This window comes from Pituophis catenifer, unplaced genomic scaffold (assembly GCF_029215685.1).
Source record: "Pituophis catenifer annectens isolate HBS135680 unplaced genomic scaffold, rPitCat1.0.hap2 SCAF_1, whole genome shotgun sequence".
NCBI classification, from domain to species: Eukaryota; Metazoa; Chordata; class Lepidosauria; order Squamata; family Colubridae; genus Pituophis; species Pituophis catenifer.
The window spans coordinates 7,133,960-7,161,623 of NW_027256881.1; the positions used below are offsets into that span (position 1 = coordinate 7,133,960).

The 27,664-nt window shown below is 43.2% G+C and overlaps 1 protein-coding gene across 1 annotated transcript in view; it reads right to left on the reverse strand.

Moving 5' to 3' along the window:
• The window catches only part of NF1 (neurofibromin 1), a 246,119-nt gene that overhangs the window by 16,364 nt on the left and 202,091 nt on the right, over positions 1–27,664 (reverse strand). The window contains exons 43-56 of the mRNA XM_070932037.1: positions 23,909–24,123; positions 21,519–21,580; positions 21,275–21,389; positions 18,634–18,735; positions 16,446–16,586; positions 13,590–13,716; positions 11,682–11,813; positions 10,223–10,358; positions 8,351–8,508; positions 7,252–7,374; positions 5,327–5,454; positions 3,657–3,757; positions 2,824–2,966; positions 1,471–1,517 (exon numbers count right to left, since the gene is read on the reverse strand). Of these exons, the coding sequence (XP_070788138.1) occupies positions 1,471–1,517; positions 2,824–2,966; positions 3,657–3,757; positions 5,327–5,454; positions 7,252–7,374; positions 8,351–8,508; positions 10,223–10,358; positions 11,682–11,813; positions 13,590–13,716; positions 16,446–16,586; positions 18,634–18,735; positions 21,275–21,389; positions 21,519–21,580; positions 23,909–24,123 (1,730 nt within the window). The remainder of the gene's footprint in view (positions 1–1,470; positions 1,518–2,823; positions 2,967–3,656; positions 3,758–5,326; positions 5,455–7,251; positions 7,375–8,350; positions 8,509–10,222; positions 10,359–11,681; positions 11,814–13,589; positions 13,717–16,445; positions 16,587–18,633; positions 18,736–21,274; positions 21,390–21,518; positions 21,581–23,908; positions 24,124–27,664) is intronic.

Sequence of the window (27,664 nt, forward strand, 5' to 3'; positions counted from 1 at the left end):
AATTGTCTTGATGCCTCCTTGGTTAGTCTGTTGGCTCAAGGAACCACCAAGAAAACTTCCACCAACTAAAAGGATAAGCCACTAGAATATAAACTCTCCTCCCTTCTAAAACTGATGATGTTACCTAGTTGGATAGTAAAACCTGTACAAGAAAACATCCAAGTTCAGAGACCACTAAGGACCCCATAAGTTCAATGTTGAGCTACAAATATTTTTCTTTTATCAGAATCATTCCCCTCCCCCACTTATCTTAATCAATGGATCCCACACTTCCCAAGAAGTCTTCTCCAACTGGGACAACTCCTTTTACCCCTTGCCAACATCAAAGGACTCCAGATCTAAAGCCAAATCTCCTCCAGCTAAAGGAACAAATGGTCAGCTAGAAACTACATGCTCTGAATCAAGCTCTTTGAAAAAAGTCAACTGGACTGCACGTGGTTACGTTCTTAATTATTTGACTTTTCCACAAAATAGGGAGAAAAAAACCAACATTCAACTACTTTTTATATATTTCTGATGGTACCTATGTCAGTTTTTTAGGCTACCAAACCTTCATGTGTTATGAAATATATAATTGGACTTCAAGTGCATAGGTAATAATGGATAGAACCTTAAAATAAGATTTTTTAAAAAATAGGAATATGATTACCTAACACCACCCACTTCTGAAATCAGGTTTCTTTGTTTCTACCAATTCAGAGTCAATTTGAGGTTGTGTCCATCCAATGTCACCTTGGTAGCAAAATAATTTTTAATATAGCATGTTAAGCTAATGGTTCATGGCTCAGTAATTCTAGATGGCAGTTAAGGAGAGTCCTCTGGAGAAAGGGGTGCTTGGGTTTCAGCTGTGACTAGATATTTGTCATCTGGCATAACAAGGGGCCAAGAAAAGGAAAGAGAGAGAGGCCTGCCATTATGATGGGTGAACGAGGACCAGCAAGGCAAAGCATGGCACGATGGACTGGACCTAGATGAAGAATAGACTGCCTAGCAATGCTTGAGGCATCCATCATGACTTGACCTACAATATTTGGAGCTGGGGTAAAATGCTATTGGTTTGGGCCGATTCGCTAGAACCGGAAGTAAAACATTCTACTGGTTCGCCATTTCGCACGTGGCCCCATTGCAAATCGTTAGTAAAGGTAAGTAGAACCCACCCCTGATGCCCATGGTCAAAATTCACAATATATGAACATGATATATGATATCATATGATATATATGACTATAAAATATTTCAAGGCTGAAAACTTCCAAATCAGAAACATCCATTGCAAGATCAGAACAGCTAGTTTGCCCCCCTCCTCACACACACCCCCGGTCCCCAGAACTGCTCTGAGATTAGGCTGTTTCTAGTGACTACTGATAATTTCCTTATTAACCTCCAGTGGGACTTGCCCTTTCACATCCACTCTGATTTTACCAAGACCACCATGTGGCATTCAGTCTGAAAGAAGCCCAAATCACTCACCTTAGAAAATGGTCCTGCAAACCTCCACAAACCGTTAAATCCAAAACCTGGAAATCAACAGCAGCAGCAACAGAGAGAGAGAGTAGTTTTATTAGGAAAATGATGAGAGAAATCTAACTGCCACATAATCCGCAATCATTCCTTCTTATTCTTTAGTTGAAGCCTGGTCTACATATCCTGATTACCGTATTTTTCGGAGTATAAGATGCACCAGCATATAAGGCGCACCTTAGTTTTTGGGAAGGAAAATGGGGGGGGGGGGAATTCAGTCTATCAGGAAAGCAAAGCTGGCTAGGGAATTCTGGGAGTTGAAGTCCGCCAGGCTTAAAGTTGCCAAGGTTGGAGACCCCTGATACAGATGATGGATTCCAATTCTCAGTGGAGGAATACAAAGCCTTTTCAAGAGGTGACTCTCTGGCCTTCAGTGAAAGGGAGCCCAGAAGCTCCTAGGATCAGGCATTCCACTACCGTATCAAACTTCCTTCCCCTTCTCAAAAGTGCTGTTGGTCCAAATGGAGAATGAAAAAATCCATCCCTCAAAGAAGCCTTTTGGTGTTTTATTACAAGTCACTTTACTATACAGTTTTCTTTTGAAAGGTAGCCCAAGGTACCTATGAAAGAGATTTTTTAAAAATACAGTTTTAAATGTTTAAATTTTATTTATTAAGTTTATATGCCACCCAACAAGGGGTGGGCTTCAAAAATTTTGAAGGGGTTCTCTGCCTGGTTGTTGGGTGGGTGTGGCCATGGTGGGTGTGATCTAGTCGGCCTCCTGCACCACGGTGGGGGGAGCATTTTTGCCCTCCACAGGCTCTGGAGGCTTTTCTTGAGCCCCCAGGAGGGTGAAAATGGCTTCCCCAGGCTCCAGAGGCTGGAAACTTCCCGTACTTCCAGTAGGCCTGTTTTTCTCCCTCCCCGAGCCTCCATGAACGCCCTGCACTTACCTGCATCCAAAACAGGCCGCGTGGGGACTCCTGGGAGGGGTGGGGTGGGTGGGGCCAGCCAGAACTGGGATTTGGGGGTTTTCCGAACTGCACAGAATCTTAGCTAGAGGTTTTCCTGAACCCCTGTGAACCCCCAGCAGCCCACCCCTGCACCGAACTCACTGTTTTGAGTGACTCTAGGCCTCAAAATCACAACAATGTTTTTCAAAGCTTTGCTGGCTGGAGAATTCTGGAAGTTGAAGTCTACACATTTGAAACTGGCCAAGGTTGAGAAACACTGGCTTACATGCTATAAAGAACAAATATTGGAAGGAATACCTAAAATAGTCTTATATAATCTATATCTCAGCAGACCTTTCCCTTCCCCCCCCGCCCTGCCCAGTTCTTTAAGGAGTTGTAAGATACATACTCTGCAGATAAGACGTCTGGTACTGCGGCGGAGATTCTTCATGGTAAACCACACTCTGAACAATCCCATGAATGGGATTCAATAAATTTGGATCCTGACATTGCGATAAGAGAGTATTTATCTTGAAGTCCAATAAATTGTGCCTAGACAACAAAATATACACAATGTGTGATCAGATTATCTCCTTCAGGTTTTTACTGCAGCAAATAATTGGGTTTTCAAGGGTGTTTATCCAGCAAAGTTTTTATAACAATATAGAAATGAGTATTGACATAGAAATGGTTGTGAAAGTCAATTATTCTTGCCAGGGAATTTCATTTCCAGTGCTAGTTAGACAACTCCATCAAACCTTTTAAGCCCCACACCAAAGTACAATCACTAAAATTCTAGGGTGCAGATGTAGGTAGATAAACCCACAATAATCATATTCATCTCCAAAGCCAGCTCTATTTTTTTTTAATCTATAATCCCAACAGCTATACTATACTGTTCTTGGAAACTGCATGACAAATTTTGGAGGATCCCACAATTGTTGGGCTGGGGGAATTCTGGTAATTGAAGTCCACCCATGGCCTGAAATGACTAAAGTTGAGAAACGCTGTTTTAAAAGGCTGTTTCAGGCATCACACAATTTAAAACTTGAGCAAGTTTGCAGGGACTCCTGTAATATTTATGTCCTACCAAATATATATATACTGTACATCATATTCTTTTCTTTCTGCCTGCACAATTTCAAGTGAATTCCTCCAGAGCCAGGGAGACTTCAAAAATCACATCTCGCAGATTATTTTTTTGGCAAGGAAATTACTTCCTTTGAAAAACCCAACACTTACACAACAGGAAAGACCTTTGGGAAAACCACACTGGCTTCTGCTAAATACTCGTACAGGATTCGCTGGTCAAACTCATCTGCTGTGTACTTCACTAACGTTGCCTGTCCAAAGACAAAAGTGGGAGAGGGAAGAGAAGAAAGGAGAAACATCAGCTTGCAATTTCTAATCAGCTATTAAGATTAAATCAACTATAGTTGCAGACAGAAGATAGTCAAAACGGGCAGCTCTTAGATCACACAGACACAGAACATACGGTAGAATGATAAGAGGTGGAAGGAAACTCAGAGATCTTCTAGTCGAACCCCGTTTAAGGCAAGAGACCTTATACCAGTGATGGCAAACCTTTTCGGCACCAAGTGTTGAAAAGGGAGCACTTCGCGTGCATGCTCGTCAGGGCCGTGACCAGGAAGAGGAGCTGCCCAGGAGGCATGCGCATACCAGCTAAGGTACTCCTGGTTTCCGGCGTGCGCATGCGCGCCAGCCAGCAAGTCTTCTGGTTACTGCCACACATGCGCACATGCTCATCAGCTGGCCAGTGCGCATGCTCACGCCAGAAAACAGAAGACCAGCTCTTCCGGTTTCCAGCACTGCCGCATGCACAAAGGCCAGCTGATCATTGTGTGTGCATGCGCACCAGAAACTCGGAAGAGGAACGGGTGACACCACGCGTGCTAGGTGACATGGCTCCATGTGCCACTTTGGGCACGCGTGCCATTGTTTCGCCATCACGGTCTTAGACCATCCAGGGGAAGTAGTTGTCGACGCTATTGTTGAAAACCTCCAGTGATGGAGCACCCACAAGCTATGCCATTGATTCCTTGTTTTCACTTCTAGGTTGGACCTCTCTTTAAACAGCTTCCACCAGTTACTTCTTGTCCTGCTCTCTGGTGCTTTGGAGAATAGATCAATCCCCTCTTCTATGTGACAGCCCCTCAAGTATTGGAAGACAAGACAATCATGTTCCCCCAAATCCTTCTCTTCAAGAGGCTAGATGTATCTAGTTCCCTCAACCCTTCATCACATGATTCAGCCTTCAGACCCTTTATCATTCTCTGTTGCTCTTCTCTGCACACTTTCTAGAGCAGGGGTGTCAAACTTGATTTCATTGAGGGATGCATCAGGGTTGTGTTTGACCTTGGGGGTTTGGGGTGGCCAGGGTGGGCGTGGCCAGCTTGATGTCACTTGTGGTGGGGGCACCTGTGGTGGCCCAAGCACTCTGCCAGAGAAAACGGGTTCCCAAGTTCCATTTTTGGCTGCGACGGCCTCCTGCAACCCTCTGCCAGCAAAAACAGAGCTCGGGAGGGCCGCACATGGCTCTGTTTTCACTGGCAGAGCCACCATTGGCCGGTTCTTCTCTGTTTCCAGGGCGACCCTGCGGGTCAGATCTAAGCATCCCGTGGGCCAGATCCTTGAGTTTGACACCCTGTTCTAGAGCATCTTTTTTGTATTGTATACGTATGCCATTCTAACATGTTTTGCTCCTCAGGCTACCCTGTTTTGTGCAGAAATGCTTGATCAGGATTTGTGTACTTTCCTTTCCGTAAGTCCCCCAAAGTAAGGACTTTCTGGAACAGGTCTCCATAGGAAAGGGACCTCCAACCATTGCAGTTGTTATTCTTCAAGCAATATTTCCAGGAGGGATCATCATGTGACCTGGATTATATACTTACAAGGACAGTCAGCAGCAGAGCTTGGATTTTGGGATCAGTGAGGACTTCCTCATCTAGGAGGACATTAGACTCGGATACAGATACTTTACGGAGATGGGGATGCTGTTGGGGTGATATCCTTTGTGTTTCTGCAGGAAGGAACCCATGGGTTATAACCAGGGATAGCAAGAATAGACAATAGCTCTAATGTTCTAGGTCAAGGGTTTTCAACCTTGGCAACTTTATGCCTTGTGGACTTCAACTCCTAGAATTCCTCAGCAGCGCATGCTGGCTGAGGAATTCTGGGAGTTGAAGTCCACAAGGCATAAAGTTGCCGAGGTTGGAGACCCCTGTTCTAAGTAATGCTCCCTCAATAACTATGAGACATACTGAAGTTTTAAATGAAAGAGTTGGGGAGACCGCTGAGGATTCAGGTCCAATCTTATCTGAACCATGGAACATCTCTGTAGCTCAGACCAATAGTAATTGCTGTAACCAGACTGGCAAAAGGCCCAGTTGTCTGTGAGTGTCTTTCACACAGTTTTACTTATTTGTTAAATTTATTTGTCACCTCTCTTGCCATGGAGCTTCTCTAGGCAGCTTACAACAAAAAGGAAGTAAGATAATAGAACAATAAAATAAACAATGCTAACATCTCATAACATGCAAGTGCTTTTATTCTCATTTAAGCATTTCGATTAGTAGGGCCTGGTGGCTCAGCAGACTAAAAAGCATTGTGATTAACACCAGCTGTCTGCAATTACTGTAAGTTCGAATCTCACCAGGCTCAAGGTTGACTCAGCCTTCCATCCTTTTAAGGTAGGTTAAATGAGGACTCAGTTTGTGGGGGCAATAAGCTGACTTTGTATAAATATATACAAAAATATGAAGGCTATTGCTTAACGCATTGTAAGCCGCCCTGAGTCTCTGGAGAAGGGCGGCATATAAATCAAATTTAAAAAAAAAAAGAAAGTGAGATCTATTTTATACTTCTGTAAGGTCTCTGATTTTAGGCAGAAGCCAATGAACAATTTCTACTTCAAGGTTCTCTCTCATGAAACGGGAGGAAGAAATTCTCCAGTGTACCTTTAAAATCTTTTCAGAGGATGCTACACAGGACAGATACTGTTGTGACCCAGGCCCAAGTAGGTAGTATTAGACGCAAAGAGTTCCAAAACAAACAGACTATATTAGAACAGCTGAGAATTAACTCATTCTCAGCATAGTCCAAACTAAATTAAACCAAATTCTTTTTAACACAAATTCTTCAGTCTAATCACCAACCTTGGTATAATTAGGCAAACTGCCAAAGGCTTTTCTTGGCAGCAGTTCAGGAACAGAAGATGCTGACAAGAAAGAAATACATCCAAACACGAAGCAAATCTCTCAACGGCTGTTTGAGAGGCCAAGAGCCATTGCTGGTCTTTTAAACCTTATGGAAGGGGCCAATAATCTCTTGGCCCTACTCCCCAGTTGTTCTCTTTGCTGTAACTACTCTTGCCTTCTGGCAGCTTTTCTCATATGTGCACTAGGAACAGGCTCCTCCTGTTCCTCTGCCTCTCTGCTGTCAGCCTCTGGAGGCTCCAAAGTCCACGCATCACTCCCCAATGGCCCTGGCCCCATCTCTGCCTCCGACGCAGAGCCCTCATCCAGGCCTTCCCCAGCCTCCAGGACTGGCCCCTGTTCTACCTCAACCTCATCACTTTCTGACTCCGCTGCCTGCTCCTCAGGCTGCTGGCGGACCACAACAGATTCGGGTGTGAGATCCACTACACAAATTAATTCCAACCTTGGGAACTTTGCTATATTGTGGATTTGTTTGTATTGGCAGATTTTATTGTATTCTAGCATACCACGTGAGCAATAGCAAAATAAATAATTGTATAAGGCATTCAATTAAATATACGCAGCAATTAGCTCTTCAGCCATTCTGCTTGAATTCTTACCCATTTCATAATCATTTTCTGCTACTCTCCTCATTTTTGGAGGTGTGGTGATCCCGGATTCCATTTCTTGTCTTTTAGGGGCTTTTGTGTCCGACACTAAGTGGTCAAAACTTTTTCGGGTACCTATCAAAAAATTGAAACCAGTTAAACTTGTTTGCTCCTATATGCCACTCCTGTGCAGTCCTTGGTGTTATCTGAGCTTGGTTGTATCCTTGTGGACGTTTCATTACCCAACTACATAGGTAACACCATCAGTGGACACCAAGCACAGAGAACTAAGGACTCCACAGTTCAACCTTGAACTACATATGTTCTCTTCTATTGGAATCCACTTTGCAACCTGGATAAACAGCGATTGCAAATAATAGTTTGTGGTTCAAAGAATACTGGCAAAAAATTAAGCAGGGTTTCCTTTTTCAGCGACAGCAGGATCCATGGGCTGCGAAGTGGCAGCCTGTGGAACTGAAGGGTTAATGTAGGGAATATGAGATAACACGATTTTAAGATTCCATCAATGTTCCACCCCCTCTAATTAATACAGGTAGTCCTCGACTTACAACCGTTCATTTCACAACGGTTCAATGTTACAATGGCCTTGAAAAAAGTGATCTAATGACCTGAATTTGCACTTACGACCGTCGCACCACCCCACAGTCACTTGATCGCAAGTTGGGCGCTTGGCAACTGGCTCGCATTTATGACTGGTTGCAGCGCCCTGCGGTCATGTGATTGTGATTTGCGACCTTTTTTGCCGATTTCCAGCAAAAAAAAAAAAAAAAAAAAAAAAGCCAGTTGGGGAAGCTGGATTTGTTAACGATCATGTGACAAACATAACCTCCGCGGTGATTCACTTAACCAAACTGCCGTAAAAACTGTCGTAAAATCGGGTCCAACTCGATTTACGACCGCAACAACTTACAACGGGAATTCCGGTCCCAATTGTGGTCGTAAGTCGAGGAATACCTGTACAGAAAACAAAAGGTATATTTGATGAGAACGTCTAAAGCAAGTTTGCAAATAGGCCTTTGTCTGTTCTGGTCGTGTTAATGCCTGGCCAAAATCTTTGTGGTTAAAAGAAGATTTGACACACCCAACCAACCTAGCAGCTTTTTAGTGTTGGCTTGAGAAGGCTGTCCCATATCCAGGCTCATGGATTTCCTTGTGCGGGGACTGATCTGCCCAACAGTTGGGTAACTAGCAGCAAGATGTCTGTCAGAGTTCTTGGGAGAAGACCAGGGCTGGTTTTCTCTTAGTGTCCTAAAGAAAAAAAAGAAAGTAGTCATATCTCTCTCTCTCTCTCTCTCTCTCTCTCTCTCTCTCTCTCTCTCTCTCTCTCTCTCCGTCCATCCATCCATCCATCCATCCATCCATCCATCCATCCATCCATCCATCCATCCATCTATCTATCTATCTATCTATCTATCTATCTATCTATCTATCTATCAGCACAGCCAGACATTAGACAGACAACATGATGGCACAAGATGGCACCCACTCAGTACCTTACATCTAGTGCTTTGGCTCTCTCTTGCTTTGGCCCGAACGTGGGAAGAGAGATGATTCAAGGCCACAATGGATCTGAGCATTTCACCAAGACATAACTGGAACAAATACGTTGATGCTATGGACTTAATGATGCCATCATACAAGTGATGCTAATGATGGAGTTCATCATTTGCTTGATGATATCATGACACATGTCACATCGTTTATACTCTGTTTCACCTCAGCAGATGCCCAGGTTCTACCACTGCTGCTTTATTCTCTGTTCTACTAGGCTCCCTCAGAAGGAGAGATGAGATAAGTAATGATGCAGTTTATCTGGGGCCTAGACAATGAATGAATGTCAGTGAAGAAAACATTCCTTGCTTTAAGGTAATCTGAAAGCAGTTTGTTGAACATTTATTCAGTGAAACTATGAATTAAAGTGATGTGTCATGTTATGAATGGTTTGTTCAGGACAAGCTTCTAACCTTCAAGGAGGAGGAATTCAGAAAGATACAAAGCAAGGCTCTGTCTGTCTCCGAGTATGATTCTGGCTTGTTCAAACAAACAGCAACTTCGCACAATAGCTGTTTACACATGAATCGCTAAACCACAAACCAGTCAATCTACATCTTACCAGTATATGAATATCCAGACTTTCTGATTCTGCGACTGGGGTTACACAATATGGAGACTGTAGAGTTCTTGGTGTTTGCTTGCAACTGTTTTATTACCCAGCTAGGTGGCATCAGCAGCAGCAACAGCAGAACTGATGATATTACCTAGTTGGGTCATGAAAGGTCTGCAAGCCAACAACCAAGCTCAGAGACCACCAAGAAGCACCAATTCAACTCCAAACTATAGATATTCTCTTCTATTGAAACATGTAGATTAATAGAAGGAAGTAGAATAATTTATGGTTTAGCATATTATGAGAAACCAACCAGATTACTGTGTGAACCAGGCTCTCATCCATAATTTATTTCAGCATAGCATGTCTTGTAAATACAGCCATTAGGTTACGTTAAAAATATTCTGTAAACTCAACCCAGGAAATGGAATTCAGTTACCCTGGTTAAACTATGATTTAGCATATTGTCTGAACACAGCAAGCATATATGAATCTAGCTAGTGAAACACCATGCTCGAGTCTTCCAGGGTCAAGTCCTTTACAGCTATTTTTTTCTCCCAGAATAATTTTAGTTGCAAGTAATTTTGTCTTTTACCTCCCCATTTTTTCCCCCTGTGTCATAAATCATTTAGCCATAAATTATAAGCTGTAATTTACAAAAACAAACAAATTTTCTCCCGTCTGGAGAGTAACATGTGGGTTGAAGTGTCTTTCCAAGACCCTTCTTAAATGTCATTTTGCACCGAAGAAACCGCATCAAGGGACAGATGTCTGTGTTTAACACACAATTCTATTAAGATAGGCTATTACAGAGCTGTCCATATCCTCTAATAAAGTTTTCAAAACTTCACTGACCTACAACTGGCTTCATTGTGGTGTATGGGATATGTCTCCATAGGGACGTTTTCCATTGAAATATCTGTCAAGAGGAGCGATTTCCTATGCTTTAAGCTGCACCGGCTCCTAACTTCCTCGGACATGGTTAGCAGAGCTGAACAGACAGAAGGAAGCACAAGAAATGTTCAAAGGATATTTGGCATATTTCACATTCTTCTTCCAAACAGCAGAGACAGCATTCTTCTTCTAGTATTTAGTGAAAACTCACTATCAACTATGGCAGGGGTCTCCAACCTTGGCAACTTAGGAACTCTGGGAGTTGAAGTCCACAAGTCTTAAAGTTGCCAAGGTTGGAGACCCCTGAACTACAGTATTGCATCAAGAACTCCAAATCTTGAGTTTCTGAGGATTCGGAGTTCTTGATGCAATACTGTAGTTCAGGGGTCTCCAACTGTGGCAACTTTAAGACTTGTGGACTTCAACTCCCAGAGAAGAAGAAATAAAAATAAAATTCGAGGGAGCCACTGCACTGCCAATTCTCCACTGTGACAAAGTTCTAAGATCCTAAAGCATGACTTGACTCTTGTTAAATCCTCAACAAAAGATACCCCCCCCCGCACAACTTTTTTATAAATACCTTTACATCTTGGCAAACCCTCCAAATGATTTTGGCAATCTGACTCTGGGTTCCCATGTGATGAGAATGCCTACATTTAGAACCTCAAAGGAATACTGAAATCTCACAAGAGTTGGATACTTCATAATATTTCAGTCTGTATTTTTATATCATTATTTCAATGGAGGGGTGCAGATATTGTTTTAGGGTCACTGGGTGCTGTGATGATGACTCTCGTCTTAAAAGAAAAGGCTTGTAGACCTAAATGGGTATGGGTAGTTCTTGACTTAATGACCCAATTGAGGCCAAAATTTCTGTTGCTAAGCGAGACAGTTGTTAAGTGAATTTTGCCCCATTTTACAACCTTTCTTGGCCCAGTTGTTAAGTGAATCACTGCAGTTGTGAAGTTAGTAACTCGGTTGTGAAATGAATCTGGCTTCCTCATTGATTTTACTGGTCGGAAGGTCGTAAAAAGTGATCAGATGACCCTGGGACTCTGCAACTGTCATAAATATGAATTGGTTGCCAAACATCTGATTTTTGATCACGTGACCATGGGGCAGCTGGAAGTTGAAGTCCAGCTACCTTAAAGTTGCCAAGACTGAGAACCTTGCAATATAGTGAAAATATTCAAAGAGGGTCTCTAAGTTATTATAGCTAGGAATGGGGAGATCGAGTAAGGGTTGAGATCAATAGCTTTTCCATTTTAGGCAGTGTTATTACTATTATACGTAGACTGGCTCCCTCCTTTTGGCAGCTCACATTTTGTTATGAATTGAGAGGGATGCTTTCAACGCTGTGTATTACCCAGTTTGGGTTGGACTGGATTGGATACAAACCTCATAGATTTGGGGTTTTTACCTGCAAGGTAAGCCACACTCTGGGTATTCACCTCAAACTTATCACAGTTCCTATGTTTGTTAACCAGAGCGAGGAGTGTGTGCAGAATCCTTACTGTTCTTGCTACTATGGTCGGAGATGGATGCCGGTAACCTAGTGAAATAAACAATCAGGTGTTAAACAATCAGGTATCTGCAGAGAAAGAAAAGTGTCAGTTGAAAAGTGGGAAAATGTCTTAAAGAGATGGTGCATAAACTTAAATGGACACTCAGAAACTGGGATGGGAGTTGAACAGGTTTACCCACGCAGTGAAAAATGGACTTGAGTAACCTGAAGGGCACGTTGCTAATTGTCATAACCAAAAGGAATAAGCATTGATTGTGCAAAGTTGGCAACACTAACCACTATTTTTTAGTGGTCTCCAAAGTTAGTGTGAGTCTCCGGAAAGACAGCAAGCACTTACTGCAGTAAGTACTTGCAGTACTTACTGCAAGTAATCAAGCTTTAGAATCTGGGTTTCTGGAGGGAAAAAGTTGGAGAGATGGATGGCATATAAATACAGGTAGTCCTTGATTTAAAACAGTTCATTTAGTGACCAAAGTTACAATGGCACTGAAAAAAGTGACTTATGACTGTTTTTCACACTTACGACCTTTGTAGCATCCCTTTGATAATTGATGTGTCCCAAGGTCATGGGATCATCTTTTGCAATCTTTTGATAAGCAAAGTCAATGGGGACCATGTTACTAACTTATCAACTGTGGTGATTCACTTAATAGCTGTGGCAAGAAAGGTCGTAAAATGGGGCAAAACTCACTTAACAAATGTTTCACTTAATAACAGAAATGTTGGGCCCAATTGTAGTCATAAATCGAGGACTACCTGTAAATAAAATGCTATGCATTTTTGAGGCTTTTGCACAAAAGGAAGAAGGGTTGTTGACCCGAATTTAAAGTCCCAAGTTGTAATGAAGGGAAACTGAATTAATTGTGTTGTTGCTTGTCAGGGGGTATGTCACATCAATCCCAAGAGAATGCGAGGCCACTACACTACAAGATGGGAAAACCAGAATGATTTCTAAGTGCAATTCCTCCTTGAAAGCAGAAAATTAGCAGTTTAGAGGGAAAAAGTCCACTCTAGCCAGTATCTTGTGATGCTACTTCTTTATTTACATTTACATATATTTTTTCACTAATTTGTTTTTCTATATGCAATCTGAAAGAGTGAGGACTAGGTTTGATATACTGGTTAAGGCATCGGGCTAGAAACTGGGAGGCTGTGAGTTCTAGTCCCGCTTTAAGCACAAAGTCAGCTGGCTGATCTTGGCCAGTCGCTCTCTGTTGGCCCTAGGAAAGAGGCGATGGCAAACCACTTCTGAAAAACCTTGCCAAGAACACTGCAAGGACTTGCTGAGGCAGTCTTTGAGAATCGGACACGATTGAATGCAAGAAAAAAAAAATCTGAAAGAGAACAATCTATTCTACCATCTTGAATTCTAAAGCAAGGCACAAGGAGGAGAAAAGTGGGCAATCACTTCGGCCTCTAACACATAGCAACAATTTCCCTTTGTAATCCAGAAACAACTCTTGAACAATAAACAGCTCTCCCCTTTGCACAAATGACCCAAGTCTCAAACCAGGGCTTTTGTCTGTGAAAACTATGTCTTTTCCTGAAGTGCATCTCAGTTTCTATCACAAAAGTTCCTTTCAGCCTATTAATTCTAGGGGTGTTTTTTTTCTCTCTTTCCCTCTCCAGCCTCTCTCTTCAGTATCTTCTGTTCCCCTTCGAGGAACTCTAAAGTGCTCTAGGGTCCTCTTCTGAGGCAATTCATACGCACAGTATACAGAATTCCTACCACAAACAATGCTGTTGTGTACAGTTGACAGGGCATGACAGCAAGAAAATTAAACCACCGCATTGCCTTCCTACCTTTTAGCAGATGTCCCACAAGTGCAAAGTTGAAGTTGGAGTTGAAATTGAGTCCCACAAAATGATCCATCTGCTTACAGTGCCACTCTAGAGGCCTCCTGATCTCCATGAAGACTTCCTCGGGGCTCTGTCCGGGAAGAGGCCAACATACAGGCATCAGACATTCAAGTCAGAAAAAGACCCACGCTTCATCTCGATTCATTCCAGGTAGGTCACTCATCAAGCAACTCAAAAGAATAAAATATTTGTAGCCCAGGTCTAAACTGTGGAGATCTTGGTGTTCTCTGAGCTTGGTTGTTTGCATACAGGTATTTCATTACTCAACATCATCAGCGGACACCAAGCACAGAGAGAACCAAGGATTCCACAGTTCAGCTCTGAGCTATTTAGGTTCTCTCTCTCTCTCTTTTTTTTTTTTTTAATTTGATTTATATGCCGCCCTTCTCCGGAGACTCAGGGCGGCTTACAATGCGCTAAGTCTTCCTGTGGAATCCACTCTGTATCCGGAATAAACAAGGATTGCAAATAACAGTTTGGGATTCAAAAAACACTCACAAGTAATTACCATATTTTTCAGACTATAATTTAATTTAATAATTTAATTTAATTTAATTTAATTTAATTTAATTTAATTTAATTTAATTTAATTTATTTAATTTAATTTAATTTAATTTAATTTAATTTAATTAATTTAATTTAATTATTTAATTTAATTTAATTTAATTTAATTTAATTTAATTTAATTTAATTTAATTTAATTTAATTTAATTTAATTAATTAAATTTATATGCCGCCCCTCTCCGAAGACTCAGGGCAGCTCACAATACATTTAAAAAATCATTATAAAAAGACATTGAAAAATTAAAAACATTATAAGACGCACTGGAGTATAAGACGCACCAAGATTTTGAAGAGGTAAACAAGAAAAAAAAAAAAACGATTTTGCCCTCCCCAGCCCCCAGGAACATTCTGCAGGCCTCCCAAACCCTCTGCGTGTCCCGTTTTTGCAAAAAACAGGCCTGTTTTTCACAAAAACAGGGGCTACAGAGGGTTTGGGAGACTTGCAGAGTGTTCCTGGGGGCTGGGGAGGGCAACAACGCGACCTATGGGGGGGGGGTTGGGAGGACAAAAATGGGCCTGTTTTTCGCAAAAATGGGACGCGCAGGGCGGGGTTTCGAGAGGCCAAAAATGGCTGTATTCGGTGTATAAGACACACCAACATTTCTACCCTCTTTTAGTTGGGGGGGGGGGAGTGTGTCTTATACTCTGAAAAGTACGGTAAGTAGGGTTTCCTTTTTCAGCAGCACCCCTGGGCTGCGAAGTGTGAATGGAGGAGTACTTGGTGCTCTCTAAGCTTGGTTGTTTTCTTGCAGACACTTCATTACCCAACCAATATTGGTGGGAGTGTTCTTGGTGGTTCCTGGAAAAGATTGTGTGAACATATCCACTATGTTTTATTTTATAAACCAGGGTTTAAAAAACATAAGAACTTTTGAACAGTCTTTGGCTGGATTCACAGATAAGACCAAAATATTCTTAAAGTGTGGCTTTGTGTCTATGGAGATTCACAGTCACGCAGATCATGGTTGTCCAAAAGATGCTTTTTCAAGAGGCAACTGGACTTTCTGGTTTTTCTTTGAAGATGGAAGATGAAAATGAACACATTCCATTTGTTGCAAGAATATGTGAACAGTTCAGGAGGATTTTCAACCAACATAACATACATGTACACTTTCAAACCAAGAATACACTAAGGCAGAAGCTTGTCCACCCCAAGACACAAACTGAACAACGTGATATATGCAGTACAATGCAGTGAGACATGTGCAAATCTGTGCATTGGGGAAACAAAACAATCACTTCACAAACGCATGGCAAAACGTAGGAGAACAAACCCATCAGGAGAAGATTCAACAGTCCATCTGCATTTAAAAGAAAAAAGCCACTCTTTTGAAAACAGCAAAGTCCACATTTTGGACCACTGGTTTGAAAGAGAGGTCAAAGAGGTCATCTATGTCAAAATTAACAGCCCTTTCTCAACACAGGGGTGGGGATACATACAACATCATCTATCTCCAGTCTACAACACAGCCCTTTCAGCAGTTCCAAGAAGGCTCCACACCCATTTGCACTACTCAGGTGACCCTGAGGACACAGATAAACCTCCAAGTGCGATCAATGGCTCTCTAAAAAAATGCAAATGACCAGGTGTCTGCAAGGAGTATAAATCCTTCCATTCCCCACCATCCAGTCAGAGCTGAAGAAGCTTCTTGGATGAGAAGCAAAACATCTTCAAAGAAAAACAAGAAAGTATAGTTGCCTCTTGAAAAAGCACTTTGGGATAAACTGTTGCTTGTTGAGCAAGACACGTTAGCCTTGGTAGTACATAAAAAGTGAGCTAAGGTGGTTGGAATTACATCTCACAAGAAATCAAAAGCAAACAAAGAACACAAGTTCTGATTTGAAGCAGTCTAAAAATATCTCTGGGGGAAAAAAACAGCATAAGGTGGGTGCGTCCAAGATCTATTTGTCTGTGCTTTTGTCTTCCATGTTCTATTTTAGTCTGCAGCTCTACTGGTCAATTTTAGCATGCATCACCTAATCTTATGACAGCGCTTGTAATACTGCTGGGATATTAAAAATAACCCTGGGCGCCGTAAAATTAAAATCTCATTTCTTGAAACTCAAACAACATTACAGTCTCAAAACTCAAGCTACTTTTCAACAAGGAAGAAGCTCACATTTTTTCAAAACTGATTCACCATTGGTGAAAAGATGACGCATATTACAACCACATTAAGAGAACATTCATGCTTTCTTTTGTTCTTTGTGTGTTCTGGGAAATGGTTTGCTTACTTTATCATTAAACACCCGGAGGTTGTCCAGAGTGTGTAGGTTCTGCTCAAGTAAAGCCGTGCCTGCGGAATACAGATTGACCTCGTCCAGCTGTAGAACGGCCATGGCCACCCAAAACAGTACCTTGTGCATAGGGGAGTCCTAAACAGAAAGAGGGGAATAAAATGACAGAACTGGAGCACATCATTTTGATAGAAGGGAATATTTGTAATTTAGGGTTGAACTGCGGGGTCCTTGGTGCTCCCTGAGCTTGGTGGTTTTCTTGCAGACGTTTCGTTGCCACACTAAGTAACATCATTAGTGACGTGGTAATGAAACGTCTGGAAGAAAACCACCAAGCTCAGAGAGCTCCAAGGACCCCACAGCACATTTGTTCCGCTGGGAAAGATACTAAACAAAAAGTCACATATTTCTTGTGTCCAGAAAACTGGATGCATCTGGCACGCACACAATCTCCAGACTCCAAGGAACCATGGGTAAAAAACAAGGTAGGCTGGACATGGACACTTGACCCAGTCTGGATGGGATGATCATAAGGTGGCTTGACAGTTTTATTCTACAGGGACTTCAACTGATGACTGGTAGCTGCTGCTATCATTCTCTCATTCTTTGGGTTGGTGTTTCCATAAACAGCCTTCCAAATTTATACCCACAGCCAAAATAAACTGTTGAGATTTAGGCCATGCTAACAATGTACAGACATACTTAGAGAGAAAGACTAAGATCTGTACCACAGGTTCTATGAAAACAACAACTTTGGGCAGATGACTATATGAGCAGGTTGCCCCTTCATATTGCCCATGAAGCTGCGTCAGGCATATTTTTTTTTAGGAAAATTGACATGGCTACCCAACTCACTCACGGTGACTCCAGAAGACCTCAAATACAAAACCCAGTAAACCCCCGTGTGACAACCATCAAACCAACCACCTGAGGGGCTCCGTATCACCCTGGGGTCCCCAAGCCTGCTGGCAGAACCATGTCTTCAAGGCCCTTGAAAGAATGTCAAGGTGGTCTTATCTTCACAGGGATGATGTTCCAAGAATTTCAAGGGAGGGAGCCGCCAGGGAGAAGGCCCTACTTCTTGGTCTCACTAGATAGGATTCCTTAAGAGAGGAACCACCCTACACTCTGCCTCCCACTCTTTTGTGTAGGGTAGTTGTAACTTCATGTCCATGGAGATTCTCAATCATCCTGGTCAAGAGTGCTTTGCCTTCACTGACATGTGAAGGCATTGTTCCAAAGATCCTTTTTTCCAAAAGGCAACTGGACTTCCTTGACTTTTTCTCTGAAAACATTGCGCTTCTCATCCAAGAAACCAAGAAGAGCCGAGGTGGCGCAGTGGTTAGAGTGCTGTACTGCAGCTACTTCAGCTGACTGCTAGTTCAGCAGATCAGCAGATCAAATCTCACCGGCTCAAGGTTGACTCAGCCTTCCATCCTTCCGAGGTGGTAAAATAAGGACCCAGATTGTTGGGGGCAATATGCTATTTAGTATACTGTCGATTGTTGTAAGTCGCCCAGAGTCCTCGGAGAGTGGGCGGCATAGAAATATGATTAATAAAAGAAATAATAAAAGAAAGAAAGAAAGTCCAGTTGCCTTTTAGAAAACAAAACTTCCTTGGAATAAACCTTCCTTCTTCTCCTCCCACTTCTTCTTCTCTGAATGTGGCCAAATCAATCGCAAGTCAATGAAGGCAAAGACTCTATAAACAGAACTGGAAACTGTGGTTTGGACTGAATTGCCGAGAATCAGGAAGTCACGAAGAGACTGAAGGGAATGGTGGGGGGGAACGGACAGACCCAGCAAAGGGATACCTCTAATCCTTCAGGATCTCTAGTAATCTAATAAATCATTGGTTAAGATTTTCAAGATTTGCTAGTGAGCAATAAGGAACAGGTTAAAAATACGGCTTCCAAACATCCCTTCACTTGGATTATTCTAACATTTATCCCGAACAATGGAGTCACCCTCTTTTCCTGCCCACAGGCACAGGGGTGGGATTTAGCTGGTTCGGACCAGTTCGGGTGAATCGATAGTTGTGACCCAGCCGTCCTGGTGCTATGCCATCCTGTTTAGGGCGCGCTCACATTTTCGGTGCTGGGGCAAACCGGTTGTTAAATTATGTGAAGCCCACCTCTGCCACAGGGCCACACAGAACGAGCTGCTGGGGACCCTACCAGTTTACCTTATTGAGGAGTGGCTGGAGCTTAGTCAGGGCTATGACGGTGGCCTCTATCAGAACTTGGCTGTTGTAGTTGTCCGGCCCCTTCAAGCAGCTCTCCAGACCCTGTCATTGGTTAAAAAAAAAATCAAAGTAATATCAGCTTGTTTACACTGATTTTTAATCCCTGCAGATGTGGGTTCTCCTTTCACATTATGGTCTTAGTTTCCTCGTTCCTCAGTCAATCACGGATGCCTCTGATAAAAGGAGTGTTTTTGTTTTTGCCTTGCTTTTCCTGGACCTGGAGCCATTAAGACTACAGAAGTTTCACTTCGCCTTCTACGTTCTCTAGCCTCTATTTTTATCTCCTTCTATGCTGATTGAAAAAAAAAAATTGCTTGCACTTCACTTCTGCCTTGATTCTTCTCCATGACACATTTCTTCCTAGTTAACCAAAAGCTCCAATCCCATGATGAGAAACCTTCATCCTCTTTTTTTAGTTTATCTGTTCTATCAATATATACCTGGCTAGCATGTTCCCACTTGTGTACATTAAGCTCAGGGAATGAAAAAGCATTACGAGTGGGACCAAATAAAACAGGGGTCTCCAACCTTGGCAACTTTAAGCCTTGGCAACTTTCAATTCTGGGAGTTGAAATCCACCGAGGCTTAAAGTTGCCAAGGTTGGAGACTCCTGAAATAAAACACAATTGGAAAAAAACAATCTCTCCCTCTCTCTGCATAAAATGAGGGAAAAATTTAGTATTTTAGTATCTAGTGGTCTCTCTGAGTGTGCGGGTGAATGTATGAAATGAGATTTAGTACATGGTGTCGAAGATGATCAGCACTGGATATTTATTAAAAGTTCATTAGGTTTTACTTCCAACTGTGAGTTGATCTAATTACACAATTTGCATTTGTGCGGCCCCAAACAGTTTCGTGGGATGCTATACAGATAGTCCTCAACTTATGACCACAATAGAGCCCCATGTTTGTTGCTCAGTGAGATATCTGTTAAGTGAGTTTTGCCCCATTTTACGACCTTTCCTGCCATTGTTGTTAAGTGAATCACTGCTGTTGTTAAGTTAGTAACACAGTTGTTGAGCGAATCTGCCTTCCCCATTGACTTTAGTGGTCAGAAGGTCACAAAAGGTCATCACGTGACCCTGGGACACTGCAACTGTCATCAATACGAGTCAGCTGCCAAGCGTCCAAATTTTGATCATGTGACCATGGAGACACTGAACGGTTGTTAAGTATGAAAAATGGTCAGAAGGGTTTTTTTTCAGTGTCATCGTACCTTCGAATAGTCATTAAATGAACTGTTGGGCGTTGAGGATTACCTGTACAAGAGGCAGCCTCAATGATCTGAGGAAAAGGCAGAGTTGCAGGAGACCGGCCTTCTCTATTATAGACTTGATCATTCCTTAACCTTTCTCACTGGCCCTTTATTATTTGAGTAGCAAAAGGCTAAGGGGACTGTGAGGAACACTCAGTGGTGGGATTCAAATAATTTAACAACTGGTTCTCTGCCCTAATGACCGGCTGGATGGGCATGGCCATGGTGGCCGTGCCCAGGAGGTGTGACAGACAGCACTTGGCCTCCTTCATCCCCTGGGAGCAAAAACAGGCCACTGCCCCCCGTGCCCCATTTTGGGCCTACCAGGCCTGCCTGAAGCCTCCTGGTAGCGAAAACGGGCCACGGGAGGATAAATGCGTCCCCCCCCAGTGGCCCGTTTTTGCTCCCAGGGGATGAAGGAGGCCGAGTGCTGCCCATGCTCTGTTTTGGGCCTAGTAGGTTTCCCTGCACTTACCTCGGAGCCAAAATGGGGTGCGTGGGGACTCCTGGAAGGGGCAGGGCAAGGAGGGGCCAGTCAGCAATTTAACTACCAGTTCGCCCAAATCGGCTGAATCCCACCACTGGGAACACTCCCTAAAACTGCATGTCCCTAAAAGTTTGCTTTGACTTCACCCTGATGCATTTATAATATTGCACTGACATTGCCTGGAGGACTGGAGCTGGGTTTCAGGGATAGGAGAGAGGCTTTTGGTCCAGTATAGCCTTGCATTATTATAAAAACCAGACTTTAAATGGTGCCATTCCATTTAATTTTCTACAATACAGCCTACTAAAATTTCTGGTTCTCAACAGAATGAGGAGGGAAAAAAAACACCTGTTCCACTCAGTGTAAAATTCAGTACAATTGGTCCTCAACTTAAAAGCATTCGTTTAGTGATCATTCAAAGTTATAATGGCACTGGAAAAAAAATCACTTACAATCAGTCCTTGCACTTATGACTGTTGTCACATCCCCCAGTCATGTAATCAAAATTTGGTAACCGGCATGTATTTACGACGGTTGCAGCATATCGAGGTCACGTGACCGCCATTTGGGACCTTCCAATCCAGCATTTGCCAAGCAAAGTCACTGGGGGAAGCCGGATTCATTTAACAACTACACGATTCACTTAACAACTACAATGATCTGTTTAACCATGGCAAAAAAAACCTCCACAAACCCTCATAAAATTGGGCGTGAACTGTCTTGCGTAATATTGGAAATTCTGGTCCCGACTGTGATCATAAATCAAGGGCTACCTGTATGCAAATGCAGGAGGAAGAAAAGAAAGTAAGTTACGGCAAGAACAAAACCGAAAGACACACCTTGCTCAGAATCCGGATGATTTGTTTTATCTGTCCATGTGACACCCGTTTGCTAATGCAACCGAAGACCACAAGGGCTCTTGGCTGGAGGGAGGGATTATACTGGAATGCAAACCTGTCAAGGAAGAAAGCCAGTAATTAAAAGCCTGCTGGAATAAAAACACCAATGAAAGTGCCTCAAACATAAAGTGGAAGTAATAAAGTAACCCAGGCAGAGTTTGTGGTTTAGGGCAACATGACCTACTTCTGAGCTAGTTCTGTCCACTGGTCAAGCCATTTGCAGGTTGGGATATCTCTCATGCACGCCTGCAGGAAAATCAAAAGGTCAGATGTTCTGATTATGTCGTATTAAAGCATTTACTCAACCGAAAGTGAGCATTTCTGGGACAGGGACAATTGTGGTTTTGTATTCACACACTCCAGGAACTGAAAAATAACACCCATCTTCTCTTTATTTATTTTTTCTGCTGACAGCCTTAAACAATTCAAACAGTCCTCACTTAGTGCCCATTCATTCAGAGACTGTTCAAAATTACAACTGCGTCAGAGGGACTTATGACCTGTGCCCAAAGTTACAACTGTTACAGCACCCCCCCCACCCCCCACCGGTTACGTGATTGCGATTTGGGCACTGGGCAACCCGTCTGCACTTACGGTGGGTTGCCGAGTGCCTTTTAATCATGTGTGATCTCACACGTGCCACTTTCCCTGCTGGCTTCCCCAGAAAATGCCCCCCCTTCCCTGTGGAGGCCCTCCGGAGGCCAGAAACGACTCAGTTGCCAACTTCCAGAAGTTTGCAAACGGGCCGTTTTTGGCTTCTGGAGGGCCTCCGGGGGATGGGGAAGGCAGTTTCCGCCTTCCCCAGGCTCCTAGAGAGGCTCTGGAGCCTGGGGAGAGCAAAAACCGGGCCTACCAGGCCCACCGTGCCATCGTTTGCCAAAAGCGGGGGGAGTGCGGGGGGCGCGCGTGTGCATGCACAGGGGCGGGGCACATAGAATTATGGGTGTGTGACACACACACACCGTGCTCCCCCCGCTTTTGGCACGCGATGGCAAAAGGGTTAGCGATCACTGCTATAGGGGGTAGTGCACATCCCCGTTTCAAGGGCCATTGAGACAGCACTGTCTAAAGATGTTTCCATGGTCACGTGGCCAACATGATGTTGCAGAGCACTGTTACATTCCCACCAAAGTGGTACTTATTTATCTACTCGCATTTGCATGCTTTCAAACTACTAGGTGGGCAGGAGCTAGGGTGAGGACGGGAGCTCATCCTGTGGCATGATACTCCGGTCTCGAATGCGGGCTGTCGGCTTTCCAGCCAATAAGCCCAGCATCTTAACTGCTTAGCCATTGTGCCGCCTTCCCCAAGGAGACTGGGTGAAAAAGTCCCTCCTGAAATATTTCTAAACGAAACGTCTGCAACGCGGGGTCTTTACAGCCAGTCCCCAGAAATGAGAGAATTGCCTCTTGCTATTAGGGGCCGGCACAAACACCCAATGGTGCAAATGTTCCATGCCAAAATTCTGCATGGACTTCGAGTCAGAGTTCCTTTCTGCCATGGAAGGGAGGGGAACTTCAGCGTTAGGCTGGAGAAGAGAAACCTGGATCATGAAGATCAGTCCAGCACTGCAGTTCCCTTCTGCACATGGAGGGGAACTGCCTGACCCACGTCTGCAGGCAGATATTTTGCTCCATCCACTTAACAATCCAAGTAGACGCTGAATGACTGCAATGGGGAGAGCTGGGATTGCAGTTGTTGAGTGAGATGATCACTTGAGCATCTCACTTAATGACTGCAACGACTTATGACCTAATTGCTGAACTGTGTGTTGTCAGAGAGCACCAAGGACCCCTCAATTGTTCTCCTAAATTGAGGACTACCTGTATGTAACCGGTGAGTGTGGCTGTAGTCCATACTGTAGTCCATACTACTAGTTAAGTGTCTATTCTCAGACCCCTAGAGACAGAAAATAATTTACAGTTTCTACCCCCACCTCTCTTTCTCTCTTTTTCATACACATACACACAGACCCATGCACACTTTTACTTAGTCATGCATACATAATAGACATCTATTTCAGCAAGAGGAAATGACAGTTGAATTTTAAGATAGGAAAACAGACTACACGGCGTTAGTGTGGGAAAGGCTGATTTTTGAACGCTCTACCACATGAAAACAATACCCTAATCCACGTTTATACATTCGGCATATGTATCAGGAAACAGTCTGGGCTAAATCCTTTTTCTTTATGTATATTTATTTTACTTTTGCAAGGAATTTGCTTAAAACCTTAAAAATATGATCCCTTTCCTGATGTGTAAAATCCATTCCACCACTTTATTCTGCTGTATACATGGACTAGATTGTGAGCTAGCGCAAGTTCTCAATCAGATTAATTTAATATTTTCTTTTTTTATTTCCTATCATAAAAACATTATACATGGGGGGAAAAAACCCATCTTAAAACATGTCAATGCAATCTTAACTCTGATCTGTGCTGTGTGTAAAATATGCCCTTGCCATAACCGATGTTCTAAAGGGCTACTTGAATTATCTACAAATTACATATTTTTTGCAACCCTAATATTTTACTCATGCTGGTACACTCGTATCGTGACGTCCTTGCCATACCTCCATAATTTCCAGCAATGCTTCTGTGACTGTTTCCAGAGATGTCAATGCGAATGTTTCTCTCTCATAGGACCCAGGAGAGAATGACCGGTCCCGATAGCTGGATCGGAATGCAATGACTGCTGCCGATTTCACTTTGCTAATTCCAAACAGCAAGTAGAATTTGGGAAGCGAGAACTCCGTTAAACTCAGCCTCAAAACCTGCTTCGTTTCCTCTGTTGGGGGAAAAAAAAAAGGAACAAAGACTTTGATTTCTGTTCCATCTTTGAAAATTGAAATGCTTCAAACTCTACAATGGATGAACGGCTGCAAAAGTGGATGGAGTTAGCAGAGATGGCCAAATTGCTTTGATCAAAGGAAAAAAACACAAGTACGTTTGTTTCTACTTGGAAACCGGTTCTGGACTTTGTGCTCCGGGAGGGGGGGGGGGAGAATGAAACTTTGATTTTGAGCTTTATTGATTAGGTAGATTTGTTGTAGAAATGGCTAGTTTATATTATTAGGTAAAAGTAAAAAGTTGAGGTTTGATGTTACTGTCTTATTCTACTGCACCCAAAGGGAATTGGAAGTCAATGCTTTTTTTTCTTTTCTCTTTTCTTTTCTACATTTCTCCCTTCCCCTTTCCCTCCCCTTTCCCCCCCTACTATTTGCTTTTGCATTTTTGTATTTTATATCATAAACTAATAAAAAAAGAAAACTGAAATGCTAACACAAACTTCTGGGAACTAGCTTATAGTAATGTCCATTCATGAAAGTTAACCCAATGTTCTTAGACTCTATATACAGACATTGTTCTGTGGGCCTTGGGAGTCACCCAGCAGCCACTCCATCATCCAGACATGTAAACCCACGATGCACAAGCAAATTGCAAAGTTTGCATGACCACATTCGGTACCATCAGTGGCGGAGCTGTGGTGAAGCAAAACTCACTGGTTGTAAAGAGATGAACGCCTCTTTTTGTTATGTCAAATATCTAGCTCCTTGGGTGAACAGGGATACTGCACACAATGTATAATATAATGCTGAACATCATATATAATGCTGAGTATCATCAGCACATTGAAGATGCCTCTCCCCCAACTTCTGGAGGAGCTCTAGCAGTGGAGAAAAGAGGACCTCTGTGGGCTCCACATGAGAGCCATTACTGGCTTGATCGGTATCCTCCTTCCAAAACTGTAGTTATCCACCGAGGAAGGTACAGAACACACTATAACCGTGGTGGCGAACCTATGGCACGCATGCCAGAGGTGGCATGCAGAGTCCTGTGGACACGCACACTGTCGCCAGCTGCTCTTCTGGTTTCCGTCATCCACATGTGCGCTGGATAGGTGGTCTTTGCGGGTGATGGAAAACAGCCTGAAAACGACCAAAAACCAGGCCATTTTCTGGGCCGTTTTTGGCTCCAAAAAACCGGCCAAAAACGGCTCGGAAAATGGCCTGAAAACGGCCCCAAAAATGGCTGGGAAACAGACTACAAAACAGCCATGTACGCACCAGCCAGCTGGTCTTCAAGTTACCAGTACTCTGGCGCATGCACATACATGCGTGTTCCGGTTTGGGCACTCGGTCCCGAAAAGGTTCGCCATCACTGCACTATAAGCACTACAGCCCCCAATTCTTGTAGGTAATCAGTAATTCCGAAGGCCAAGGAGAGGCTCCCGAAGGAGGAGGATGTGTGTTCTGCTCTAGGTCCTAACAAAGATTCTCACCTGGCACAACCAATGCTGCCTTGGTTCCATGTTCAAGCTGAAAACCAGACTTTTTTCATGTTTTTTAGGATGCAGCTGAATCCCATCCTTAATGACCTTCCTTATTTTGTTGTTGTTGAGGGGCCTTCCTCAAAGCAATGGGGAAACCTGCTGTTTGGAAATGTTACATACCGTATTTTTCGCACTATAAGACGCACTGGATCATAAGACGCATATTAGCTTTAGAGGAGTAAAACAAGAAAAAAAAAATCTGCCTCTGCCTTCCAGCATCCATCCAGTATTCATCTGGCTAGTGTTCTTGCAGCAAACAGCCTGGTCAGCTTCAGAATGTTATTGCAACCGCAGCACGTGGCTCGTCAGGGCTCCACTCCATTGAACCCACCACCGGTCAACTGCGCTGAGCTGCTGCCGCCGCCAGGGAACACTGGACCCTTTGCTATTGAGCAGCGGATTGGTGGTTGGATTGGTTTCCCGGAATACCGCCGATCAGCTGTTCTAGGCGGCGGGGATTGCTGCCACCTATCACTGCCACTGCCATTTGCCGCCGCCTATCGCCGCCATTTGGCAATGGCAATTGGCAGTGGCAATTTCCGCCGCCTAGAACAGCTGATCAGCAGTATTCCGGAGGCTGATCCAACTGCCGATCAGCTGCTTGGCAGTGAAAGCTCCAGTGTTCCCTGGTGGCAGTGAATGGCAGTAGCAGCAAACTCCGCCGCACCAACTCCCCTCCCTCCGCCACAATATTTGCTCTGTAAGACGCACAGACATTTCCACCCACTTTTTGAGGAGGAAAAAGTGTGTCCTATAGTGCAAAAAATATGATACTTCTCAAGAAGAACATACAGGTAATACCTGATTTACAATCACAATGGAGCCCAGAATTTCTGTTGTTAAGCGAGACATTTGTTAAGTGAATTTTCCCCCATTTTACAACCTTTCTTGCCACAGTTGCTAAGTGAATCATTGCATTTGATAAGTTAGTAACACGGTTGTTAAGTGAACCTGGCTTCCCCACAGACTTTGCTGGTCAGAAGGTCACAAAATGCGATCACATGACTCCGGGACACTGCAACCATCATAAATATGAGTCAGTTGTCAAGCATCCGCCCTGAATCTTCGGAGAGGGGCGGCATGCAAATTGAATTAATAAATAATCTGAATTTTGATCATGTGACCAGAGGGATGCTGCAACGGTCATAAGAGTGAAAAATGGTCACAAGTCTTTTTTTTCCAGTGCCATTGTAACTTCGAATGGTAACTAAATGAACTGTTGTAAATCGAGGACTACCTGTATATATATATTTAACCTATAGCACAGAATTTTTAAAGAGATAAAAGCACTCCGTTATTTCAGCTCTGAGGAGGACTGCACCTTTATTATGAAAGCAATTATTTGCACTGCTTTCGTAATTATGTTATATGTTCTAATTATATTTCCACCATCTCCTGTTTGGAAATGTTACATACGTCTCGAGAAATGCTGTCTAGCTCTTTGAGAGACTTAACTTCTAAAGGGTGGGGAAATTTCGGAGGCTGCACTTTTTTAAAATCACTAGAAACTCTGCCATTATTAGGTAATTAATTGGGCATCAAATCTCAGAAGTAAAAAATATGAGAGGTTAGCAAAAAAAATACCCCAGCTATGCTGGCTACCTGTTTAGGAAACGTATCATAAAAACTTTCTGGGAGATGGGGCAAGATAAATTGAGGACCCAGTTTGTGGGGGCAATAAGCTGACTTTGTATAAATGTACAAAAGGATGAAGGCTATTGCTTAGCACACTGTAAGCCGCCCTGAGTCTCCGGAGAAGGGCGGCATATAAATCAAATTAAAAAAAAAAGTTATTATTTTATTTCATCCTTCAAAATGAAATTTCCTTCAACAGAGATAAAATGGTAGGACTGAGAGGCAAGGAAAGCTAAGCAACCTTGTCAAAGAGTCACAGAGGCTTGTCATAGATCCTGTTACACTGAAGACTGACTGCCATCCGCCTACACCCTATTCTCTTCCTGCTTTTTTACATTCAATAGCTGTGTTCACATGACAC